This window comes from Eublepharis macularius, chromosome 17 (assembly GCF_028583425.1).
Source record: "Eublepharis macularius isolate TG4126 chromosome 17, MPM_Emac_v1.0, whole genome shotgun sequence".
Classification (NCBI taxonomy): Eukaryota; Metazoa; Chordata; class Lepidosauria; order Squamata; family Eublepharidae; genus Eublepharis; species Eublepharis macularius.
In genome coordinates, this window is record NC_072806.1 from 37629047 (window position 1) to 37641371 (window position 12325).

Consider the following 12325-nt stretch of genomic DNA (forward strand, 5'->3'; position numbering starts at 1 on the left):
AAGATGCCAAGGACTGAACCCAAGAACTACATGCAAAACAGGTACTCTCAGCCACAGACCCTCCCCACCCAAACAGCCATAATTCTACCAAAGTTTTCAATGGGAAATGGTTTAAGTGTAAGGAACTTGCCTGGGTAACTGGGTTTGATTGCAGATCCCACGGTAAGCACTAAAAATCCATAGAATCAGATACAGGCATTACTGGCCAATACAGAAAGGTATGAACTATTTTTTTAATGTATGACCTCTATATTTAATCCAGCTATTTTCTCTCTGTCTTCAAAAGAGTAGTTTAACCTGTGTTTAAAGTGCTCACTAAAGGTAGGCCAACAGGGCTCCCCTCCTAGGAAATGACAAAAGACTTTTGCTGTGCTTCTGATAAATTAATCCCATTAACATTTTCAACATCTGCCCAAGAGTGCTTTATTTTGACAGCCACATTAAGTGGCTCCCTTTGTCTTTAAATGCTGTTTTAGATCAAACTTATTAAAATATATTTCACCAGGTCAGGAAATTAGTACGGTGCAGGCTCAGTAGTGGCACGCATAATGAGACTGTCATTAAATAGCCTATTATGAGTTTCCTAGAACAGGTGCTGACAAGTACCAAAGCCTTGAAGCAATGGGTGCACAAGATTCTCTGAGGTCTGGTTGCGATGCCATACCGTCCCACTTTTTCCGCTCCTCACAAAACCCTTTCATGATGGATAGTCCCTATAACATGGGGTTGCTGTCAGATGTTGGCTTGATTGGACACCTGCTGAAACGGACGGCCTGCAACAAAAATAGAGGCGTCCCGAAGGGATCTGGTCAATTACACAACTGAATCGCCTGGCAGAGGGCCCACCTCCAACTGAAGATGCTGGGTTGATCTCCCAATTCCCAAGAAGAGAAGTGCTGAGCAGTAGTGGAAACAGCCTGCAAGACAATCATGCTCTGCTGCCTCCTCCATTCCAGGCAATGCAAGATTGCCCCTGAGGCCACTGTAATGTATAAGTTGCTTCTTTCATGGGGGGAGGTATAGAGCCCCGGCTCTTTTGCATTCCTTTTAAGATCTGCCAACTCTGATGGGGTAGCCACAATCGGAGCAGGCAGCCAGGGAGCAAATGAACATCCTGTGCTTGGGAACACATAAAAACCTGCAACTGGAACCACACATTTCTGTCAGTCCTTGGCAGGTCGACCCCCAAGTCCCTCACAGCAAGCACTCAGGTGCATTGGTTGAAGTAACTTTTATTAGGGATCTATACAGTCCAAGTGATCTATACGAATGCATTGGTAGAAGTGACTATTCAAAAAAGGACAGGGTTAATTATAGGGAAACTTCCCGCCCTTTGGGTCCATTAACATTCTGGCGTGAAAACCCCAAAGAGTTACATGGGAACTGATTAGTTTAGGATAGACCTAGTACAGAATGAAATCATCTCAGTTTCTGAGAAAAGATGCATTGCTCATTGCCCGCAGCTGGTATCCAAGGACACTTACTGCAGAAATGAAATACCTTCAACAGATAACAGACAACCCCCACTGACTCAGTACATTTCATGTTAGCAGTTTACACACTCTCAGATGATCAGTACAAAATGCAAAACACATTAATGGCAGGTATGCAGGCAGGCATACATGACAAATCTCTCTCACCAGCTTTGGGGGAGAAAATGGGCACAAGAATGGCAGAGGGCAACAGATGCAAATCCTCCAGCAACATGCACGTTGGCCAGACCTATGGGAGCATGCCACCCAAAAGTGATGCTGGTGTGAAACCTGGCAAACAGTCCTCTGAATGGTACTAGTCCACAACAGATATATCAGCCTAATTCCTCCCAAACATCTATGTTAATATTTCCCTTCCTCAAAGGGAGGAGGATCGAGATTGTAAATTTTTCTGACTTGAAGGCAATTTTATTTGCCACAAACAAGTGGCTATTTACAAGTGAGATGTAGTACTAGCAGCAATTATTTGCAAACTGCTCTCCATACAATCCTTACCTTGATTCATCTAATAAAATCTCATCTTGGGCAGGAGATTTCTGCTTGCAATTTACAGAGAAGGACATCTGAGAGGCTGGCATGATTCAGGTGTAATGGCAAACCATGGCTTGCCACCCAGTGAATGAGCCAGGAAGATCCTGGCAGGAAAGGGACTGAAAATCAAAAGCTGGCAACAAAGACCCTTGTATAGATCTATGGTGGGGCTGCATTAGGAATACTGCCTACAGGTCTGGTCGCCCCCATCTGAAAAACAATCTTGAAAAAAGGAAAACGATCAGCATGTTAGGGTACCTCCCCTACGAAAAAAGGCTAAAGAGCTTGAGGATTTTCAGTTTAAAGAAATGAAGACTGAGGAACTGATGTAGGTTTATAAAATTATGTATAATATGAAGAGAGAGTCCTTTCCCCATAATACAGGAACTGATGCTCAGTAGATTTAGGGCAGACAAATAAAATACTTTTTGCCACAGTATATAATTAATTTATGGAGTTCACTGTCATAGGGTACAGGGATAGTCACTAGCTTAAATGACTCTAAAAGGAGATTAGAGAAATTTACAGAAAACGGGTCCATCAGTGGCTATTAGCAGTCGCTGGAGAGCAACAACAGGAGGTAGTTCTGACCTATGTGCCTTGCTTCACTGACTTTAAGCAGCAATATATGTGATGTAGAGGGATTTTGTGCGCTACATTTAAAAGGCAATGGCTTGCTGTGCACTTGTAAGTCAGCCCCTAAAGGTGCTCATTGAAGTGTGGCCAGTATCTTCCCAACAGAGAAGGTGCTCTTCACTTCTGTCCCTAAAGTCTGACCCTCTGCTTTGAATCAGGTTGGGTAATTTTCAGTAATGCAGAACTTCCATACCAATGTATTTCAGATTATATTATCACACTGGGTGAAAAGAGACTGAGAGTGAAGACAGGTGCAACATAAAAAGAGTGAAGATGCAATATAAAAAGAACATTTAACTGTGCATCATAGAGGCCTGATTTAAAGTAATAGTGAATGAAGCAAAAGGGCTTTCCCACGGGACTTTGCATCTGCAGTGGCTTGTCTCAAAGAGTCTTCCTGCACAGCTGCTTCACACAGGTAGCAGGCCCAGTCTGAATGAGATACCGAGAGCACAAAGATACACAGGATAGTGTTTTTGCTTCAGTCAGCATCATATTTAAATCAAGCCTCTGTCACAAAGGTGACTCAAGTTTCCTCCTAGTTTCACAAATGAAATTACAGATGTGTATACCCAGCTAGCTCAGTTGTGAGTTTTTCAGGCAGACTGCCCTCTTATAATTTTTTTAAGCCCCCATGAAAGTTGACGCATTTACGTGTTAATTCATCAATTAATTTTTTAAAAGGAAACTTGTATAGCACAGAAGTGCTGCGATGACTGGGGGAAGCATCGTGACAACAACATGGGGGCAGCAAGTAGCACCACACACAGAGCGAGCTTCTGCTGCTGAGCTTGGTACTGGCAAAGGAAGGTCTGGATGTATGCAGAAAGGGGTCTCACTGCACGGAAAACAATCAGCTTCTTTACTGTAAAAGCCCGCCACAGAAAGTTACCGCTTGGTAAACTTTGTCCTAGGGTAACACTTCCATTATCCTACCTGGAATGGCCCTTTACATTGACTGGGTTCCAATGAGAATTCTGTACATCAGTGCATGTCCTGCATTCAGGCTTGCTGTGAGAATCAGACTCACTTGAGCTTGCAGGGGAGGAAGCCTCCCACTGTTCTCTGGGCACACATGTGCCTGCTGGATGCTGCTTCGATATAGCGAACATGCGCACATATTCAACAGCTGTGCCTGCCATCTCTTCAAAGCAGAAATGATTACTACGAAGGAGCAGAACCACCCGACCTCTTTCAGAACAGAGGTCGACAAAACAAATGTCTGCATCCCCCCCCTCTTCTAAATTGGCCCTCATTATACTCCCGAGAGCACTGGGGCCTGGAAGCCTCCCTGCCTCCAACATCCACTTCAAGTCCTTATTACCACAAGTGGATATGGAGTGGGAAGAATGCATGTGATGTTTTACATACAATGATCAAACTGCTCATCTCAGTTCTCTGTAGAGCCCTGCAGATATTCAAGGAGAAACAGACATGCAAGGGCTTGTAAAAAAAAAATTCCCCTTTAACTGAGCCTCAGTGCAGCTGGATTCTAGTAACTTTTTATTGTGCTACAGATCAATTCTGGAAACCTTCCATAGTTTGCAAATGTTTTTGCCTTCTGAAAATTAGTCAACTTTGACCTGATTCTCATGAGGTGGCCACCCTGTATCTGGGCAGTTCCACCTTGGTGTAGTGGTTAAGAGCAGCAAGACTCTAATCTAAAGAACCAGGTTTGATTCCCTACTTCTCTGCTTGAAGCCAGCTGGGTGACCTGGAGTCAGTCACAGCTTCTCGGAGCTCTCTCAGCCCCACCTACCTCACAGGGTGATTATTGTTGTGGGGATAATAATGGCATACTTTGTAAAGCACTCTGAGTGGGTGTTAAATTGCCCCGAAGGGCAGTATATAAATTGAACATAATTATTATTCTTCCATTTCAGATTACAGATATGGGCTCACATGACTGGATGCTTCTCAATAAAAAAAGAAATCCCTATACATGGAAAAGTGATATGACAGGAAGAAGAACCAGACAATGAATGAAGGGGCAGGTGACCAGTTCCCACATGCAGCTTGAGGAGGTTCAGATCAGATACAAATTGATGACCATGTGATAACTAGGAAGTCCTGACAACATCGTCAAGCAATTTTATGAGAGATTCCCAGATTTAAGCTGTGAATCAGTAAAACCTCACTGGGGTCTAAAATGCAACAATCGAAGCTGAATGTTTTGGAGGCTGTAAGGCCATTGTCGGGAAAAGCAGATCCTAGCCTCCTTAGTCCTCCACTTCAAATTCCCTTATAAAAATGAAGGGAAGTGGGGAATAGAAAACTGTAATGATGCTGCACTAAGCATTTTGTATTAGTAGATGCAAGGGGAGGGGGGGTGAGCATTTTAGCAGGACTTTGTAATGTCTAGTTCTGGATTCAGCTAAGTGAAGGAGGTAACCCAGGACAGACAACCACTAACGTATTTCGTGCTTCACTGAGGGCCAAGAGTACCCAAGCATCTTATGCCACGGTCTGACATACGGCGGGTAGATTTGGCACCGAATAAGCTTTTTTTATTGCCATCTTTTATTTCATGATAACCTTTTATATTGTGACTGTTTAATGATGTCAGGTTTACTGCTATGGGAAGTTTCCTATCAAACTGCCAGGCAGCTTAGAAAGGCCTGCGAAAAAGGCTTGCAAAACCCTTATTATTTGCCCACGCGTGGCGTTTAGGGAAAACTAAACAAGCACTTACATGGTTAGTTGAAGAAACTCATCGAAAACTAATCAGAGCCAGTAAGGATGGGCTTTGCAAAACTGTTGTTTGAATGTCATTTGAAATTAACTAGTAACTTCTACTACTGTAGTAAAACACCTTTTAGCAGCCTCTCAGCTAGAAGAAATGTTTACTTAGTAGAATATGTTGTATTCCACCCCATTAGCCTCCCTTCAGCTACCCTGCCCCAAGGGACTCTAGGATAAATGATGAACCTACTTTGATCAAATACTGATCTTTGGTAAATTTATTTTATATCATCCGTTTTTATTATTGTACATGTTGCTGATAACATTAAAAAATATGTGCCACGGCTTGTCAACCATCACAAGTCCTTTACACTCGTTAACCAGAATACTGAAAAAGATTTAGGTGGTTTGCATTAACTGAGCAATTTTAGATATTTTCCCCTTCTGTTCCCCTAAATAAAGGGCTTGAATATTGGGATTTAAAAGTTAAAAACTCAGAAAAGGGCTCAGGAATATTTCTGAGGGATATTGCAATGGTCATGATTCTTAGTGGACTGCTGCCTTCCAGACGCATCTAACTGGCTACCAAAGGAAACAGGACGCTGAACTCAATCGTCAGATCCAGCAGAACTCTTAAGATGATGTTATAATGACTCACTTGTTTGAGTAGGACAACCAGGCCTCCTCTTAGACAAACATTTTTCCAGGTCAGCATTTCAAATATTTTTTCTCTTAAAGCAAGTAAAACCCTTGGTCAGAGCAGGCTCAGCACGTGTCACATTCGACTTGGTATATGTCATTTTTCCACCAGCAGTTGTGCCAAAATGAGGATGTTCCAGGGGATATGAAGTCAGATGACCAGTATGTGCCACATGACAGCCTTCCTCCCTGTTTCTCCCAAGAGGGAGACATTCAAATTGCTTTATTTTTAAGAGTCTTAATTTTTATTCATGAATGACTGAATGGGGAGGGACAGACTTTTCTAGCCAGATCACAGAGTGGCCAAGGGAAAGTGCTGCTTATGGAGGACACATGCTTTTCATGGAGACCGAGCTCTGGGCACAAAATCTCCAGGGAAAACCAAACCAATCTGCTTTGTAAAATGGAGTTTAATGAAGGGCTTCATGGGTATTGTCTAAAATGAAGTGTTGCCAGCAACACAAACACTGAAACCTACTTTTGTCAACCTACTTTTGCTCCGCTCATGGGATGCAAACATCATCTGAAATGCCCATGTTTCATAAGTTCATGAGCAAGAGAAACAAACTTTTGAATTGATTAAACAACACAGGGTGTGTGTGTGTGTGTGTGTGTGTGTATTTTCATCACCAGCCTGTGTAATTTCATCTCACGCTGATGGAAATTAAAATGGAAGGGTCTGACGAATGATAATTAAACTTACTCTGGCTGATTTAATATGCACTTTGAAAAACCATTTTATGCCATGCAGATGTTGCCAGTACTTTTTAGGTAGACAAAGGGGGGTATAGAGGCGGAAGGATTCAGTCAGAATTTGAGTAGGCAGCAATGAACTGGAAAAGAGAGCTGAGCAAAGGCTTCAGTTCTGCATAACTGAACCAAAGTTAAGGTTATTGACTGGCCTAGAAAAAGTCGCAGGCAACTTTTTCCTGCACAATGAGGTCAAAATCACTAGCCCTGTTGAAAATCAATACAGTGGTATGCATGCTGCTCCCATTCATTTCAGTGGGGCTTTTCTATGGATAATATCCTCAGTGCACTCTTGTGTAAAATGATCTTTCCCCAACGCAGCTGCTGTTGACTACGTTGCATCAGTAGTTACAACACAGCACTGTGTCGACTGGGAAAATGTGGGGTTTCCTCTACACTGAACTGAAGAAGAACAATACTAGATCAGAACAAAGAGTAATCTAGTCCAACAGGTTCCGTGTAGCCACCACAGTTAGCAGGCATGGAAAGACCTATCTTCCATGAAAAAATTCCAGTTATTTTTAATGCCTTCTAAACCAGTGGCCATAACCACATATTGCGGTAGTGATATTTGAAATAATTTATTTGGTGTATCCTGAATCCACCACCAACCAGGTTAACTGGATGACCCTCAAGTTCAAGTATTATGAGAAAAGGGCACACAATTTATCTTGCTCTCCATTTTCATATCATAAATCTCTAATGACATGTGGTTCCTTTCTCATCTTATGTTTTTAAACTATACATACTCAAATGCTATCGCCTTCTTTCACCTTGATCATTTTGGTTATTTTTTTCTCTGTACTTTCCAACTCTTAATATTTATTTTGGAGATGGGCTGACCATGGGCTGGTCTAAAGTTTGAAATGCTAGGTGGAACGGCATTGTGTAAGAGCAGGTGGCATGTCCTGGATAGTGCCTGTGGCTTCTCTTGTACACCAGCATCTTCCAATTTAATAACTGCATTTGATTAAAAAATTATTTCAAGACTAATTGAAATTACTGTACCACTCAAGTACAGAACATATTTGTAGTTCTTTAAAACAAAAACAAGCAGTGAACAAGTTATCCCCTCCCACCAAAAGCATTCCAGAGGGAGGGAATATTGTCTCATAGGCGCTGGATGATTCCTAGTGCTGTTAAAGCATTTTTTTTGGTACCTGGTGGCTCCCACTTTTTCAAAGTTCAGCAAAAATTGAAACAAGGAGTCACTGTCCACTACAAGCCTTAACCCCAGACTCATCTGGGGCTCTGTGTTGTGGTCCATGGAGTGTGGGCATGTGGTGCATGGCGGCTACCATTCTTCCTCGGGGTCCAACAGCTCTTGGCAGCCTTCATGCAGCTGTGTGGGTAGCCCTAGACTCATCAGTTAATGGCTGGCCAGGCTTGTTGGAGGCCGGTCCCAGATGGCAGATCTGGAAAGGGTAGTCTTCCCTCTGGTTTGCCAGCTGGGTATATACTGAGGGACCAGCCAGGCCCTCAGCAGTTGGCTCTTGACCAGTTTCAGGCATGAGACAGGCGGCATGCAAAGATACTGTGAAAGATGGGGGAGCAAAGAGCTGGCAAGAATTAAGAGTGAGTTTCAGAGAGGCTGAGCTGGAAGGTGGCTGGTTGCAGCAACACAGCAAGTGGCAACGGCAAGGGCAGCAACTACAGCATCAGTGCAATCAATGGCAGCAGCCATTTTGTTGAGGGCTCAGTGGCCGTCGTGGGCCTCCTCACAAATAGATTAATAAAAAACACAAAAGAGATTTGCTAGGCAGCCATTGCCTCCCACGGGTTGGAGCTGAAATCACTTGGGGTGGTGGGTATACTCTGAGGAGGCCTAAATGAAGGCGAGTGGGAACAGATCATCTCCACACTCTTAAGATTAGGGCTGTGGATTGGGCTCATTATTAAACATTTGATCATGCCACACAAAAAAAGCAACCAGGGCTGGGATCCAGCAAGGGGCTCAGACTAGGAGGCACCTTATGCAGGCTTGGCCAGCATTGGCCTCCCTTTGTGGGCAAGGGCAGTCATGTTAAGTCATTTCAGGGGGTCACAGTTCAGGGAAAGTGGAGGCGGGGCCTTGAGGCTAATTAGGGCCACTGTCGGAGACCCGTGTCGGCTGGGCGCATTACCCACTGACGATCCTTCCTCCTCCTCTGAGGAACTGGAAGAACCCGTGGGAGACCCGCCCGCAGCCCCTGAAGAGCCATCCGGCGACCAGCAACCTGGCCCCTTATTGCAACCCGATCCCGCAGTGCATCCCGGCCCCTCAGCGTAACCCGGTTCCTCAGCGCAAGAGGAGAGGGCGCACAGGGAGGAGGAGCAAGCAACGCCTCAGAGAACCAAGCCTTGCGAGCTGGAGGCAAGGTGGAAGGCTCGGGCAAAAGAGGCGGTTTGGGAACGATGGAAGAGTGCGCGCCTGCAAGCGCAGCGACGGGCGGAGCTGGACACCGAGGACAAGGCAGGGCAATGAAATGAAGGAGAAGCACCTGAGCCTCGTTCCCTTATGCTGCACTGAGCTTATAACTCCACTCCTTGCGTCCAGCTTATAACTTCACCACTCCTTGTGCCCAGCAGCTCGGCTCCTGGAAGCTTCACCCTGCCTTGTACCCTGCCCTCGCTCAGATAGACCTCCTGTGTCCTGACCTCGGCTTCGCCCTCGACCACCTCTCGCCTGTCTCAGCGTGCAACTGACGACTTGGCTCTCAGACCTCGGCTCGGCTTTCTGACTCTCCTCTGCTTGCTCCCCTGATGGACGGACTCCTTGGCTCTTGACCCTGGTGCATTTTGGACTCGCGCTTTCTGCCTCCCGCTCAGCCCAGCACCCTCCCAAGTGGGAACCCCAGCCCTGACCGTGAAAGCCACTCAAGGGCTCACAGTTGAGGCCAAGGGTGGGTGCCCTCTCCAGGGTCTTTCTTGGGCCCTGAAGCTCCTTTCAGAGAGAGTGGAGTGGCTTGGAACCTCTGGGACCAATCCAGCAACTGAAGCAGCTGTCCCAGTGCCTGTACACAGCATCCCCCTGGTGGCTGGCAAAACCACCGAGGACTGGAAGCCCTCCAAGGGTCATCAGTGAGCCAGTGAGGTATCCAGCAGTTCCAGCAGCCCAGAAAGGAGGCCAACTGAAAAAAGACTCTGCAAGACCCAGAGGAAGACCCAGAGAGCTTCTTGAAGGGCTAAGGAGTCATAGTGTGGGAATCACTAGTGAACCTTCTTCAGATGGAGAGGCAGAGGATCCTGTCGAGGACTATTGGGTGCAGCGGCACACGTACCTGGCCTACCAGCTGGGGCTCTGCAGAGGAGGTTTGGTAAAGGGGTTATTGATCCAGGCCCTGGATCAGTCTGGGCAGTGGATCAATTAGGGGGCTCTCATCCCTTCTCCTCATTTACTGATGATGAGGATCTTTCTAGAATTCACCTTGCCTGCAAGATGTGGGAAAGAATCCTGAAGGGCTTTTACATCAATGTCTCCTTGCTGTTAAAAACAAAGGTAGAGGACGGGAGAATCATCCCCCCCGAAAAGGGACAAGAAAGGGTCCAAAAAGGAGGCGGTAGCACATACCTATGGCAACTGACCTGAGGGTTACACAGTTTTCACGGAGGTGATACAAGCAGTGTACCCAGAGATGGGGTGGCACTTGGCCAACCACCTAGGAAATGTTTTGTGTGCCTGAGCCCTCATGGAGAACAAGGCAGCAATAGATTATAGTGAGGCCTTCCAAAAATGTGCCTCTCACAGCGCAAAGGTTAGATGGGACCTTATAAATTATGGCTTCTGTTAATGGGCTCCCATATCAAGGGCAAATATGATGCTTCCAAGGGCGGAAAGTGGGTGGGCAGGTGGGATGGCATTAGGAGCTTCTTTTGGAAGTATAATCAGAGGAAATACCAGTGGTTGAACTGCAAATTCAACCACAGCTGTGACAGCTGCTTTGGTCTACATCCCAAGCCATCCTGCCCCTGCAACTTCAGTGCCCAGAAGTCCTTTAGGGCAGCTTGACCCTCTTCCAATGGGAGAAAGATCCAACAGGACCCCTGCCCAATCCCCTGACTCTGAAAAATAATACTCCAGGTCCAAGATTGAGGTTAGCCTCCACATCTATTAACCTGGAGGCTCTTTGCTTCCTCTTGGACTGCTACACAAGCAAGACTACTGCCAAGTACCTCTGGGCTGAGTTCACCAATGTTCTCCACATCTCTTTCATGGGCCCCCGCGTCTCCACAACCTCTGGTTATCTCAAATCTGCCATGGATGTGCCTGAAGTTGGGGCTGCAAATATGCTTAAAGAGCAGGCTGTGAGCCGCATTATGGGCTCCTTCCACAGCCTACCCCTTCTGAATTTGCAGGATTCCCCACTGGGAATCATTTCCTCCTCCCCTTCCCATGGGGGAAAAAAGTGGCAGAGCGGAAAGTTTGAAAGATACCCTTTTTGTGCTGCTTTCAAACACCATGCTGCTTGCTTCCCCCATTGGGGGAAGGAAGTGGAGTGGCGTTTGAAGCTTAAAGCGCTCCTTTTCAAGCTGCTTGGAAGTGGCACAAAAAGAGGCGCTTTCAAATGCTGCACTGCTTGTTTCTCCTGATGGGTAGGGGAGCCCCCTTCCCCTCCCCTTCCCCTTGCCCATTGGGGAAAGGAAGTGGTGGGCGGGAAGTTTGCTTGCAAGCTGCTCGAAAAAGGTTGCTTTGAGCTTCGGTGCGCTTTGTAAAGATTTTGGAATCTTTATGGAGCATACTGAAGCTTTTAAACACACTAATTGTTTTCCTGCTTCGGGTAAACCTGAAGTGGGACACCCACATCTTTTTTGGGTACACACCCCTATAAGCCAATGCAATAAAGATGATGATGATACTACTTGATTCATCACCTTTCATACCCACAGGGCCCATCTGTTAATGAGGCCACCCCTCTTCTGAGTTATGCCTCTTTTGACCAGGCTGTCCAGCTAGTTAAGTCATGTGGCACAGGGACCATTATGGCTAAGTGCGAAGTCCGGTCAGCTTTCAGATGCCTGCCAGTGCATGCAAGCAATTTTTTCTCTTAGAATTTATATTTAACGGCCTCTGGAATGTGGACAAGGCAATCAATGCCTGTAGGGTGCTCTGATGCCTGTGCTGCCTTTGAAATCTTCAGCATGTTCTTGCAATGGGCTGCTTAGACTTGCAAGGGCTGCCCTCCTGTTATACACTATTTGGATGATTTCTTGATCATAGGCCCTGTGGGCAACATGACCAGTGCCAACACTTTGGGCACATTCCAAGCTCTGGCTGATGAGCTAGGCATTCCACTAACTCAAGAAAAGACAGAGGGTCCTGCCACCCAGTTAGTCTATCTTAGCACTGAACTAGATTCAGTGCTGGGTTGTTCCCACCTCCTCTCTGACAAGCTGCAGAACTTGCGGGAGCTTATCCATCAGGCCCTGTCCCATCAAAAGTGTACACTTCAGGAGTGATAATCCCTTATCAAGAATCTTAAATTTGCATGCAGGGTTGTTTCCCCTGGCAGGGCTTTCTGCACCAGCCATGCCAGAGTTACTGCAGGGGCATCTGC

At 46.0% G+C, this 12325-nt stretch overlaps 1 protein-coding gene across 7 annotated transcripts in view; it reads right to left on the reverse strand.

Annotated features, from left to right (window-relative positions):
• The window catches only part of MSI2 (musashi RNA binding protein 2), a 568931-nt gene that overhangs the window by 72365 nt on the left and 484241 nt on the right, over positions 1–12325 (reverse strand). Inside the window, exon 11 of one of the 7 annotated variants that reach the window (XM_055001133.1) lies at positions 131–169. The exons of the other annotated variants lie outside the window; for them this stretch is intronic. Within the exon in view, the coding sequence (XP_054857108.1) occupies positions 131–169 (39 nt within the window). The remainder of the gene's footprint in view (positions 1–130; positions 170–12325) is intronic. 7 annotated transcript variants of the gene reach the window in all.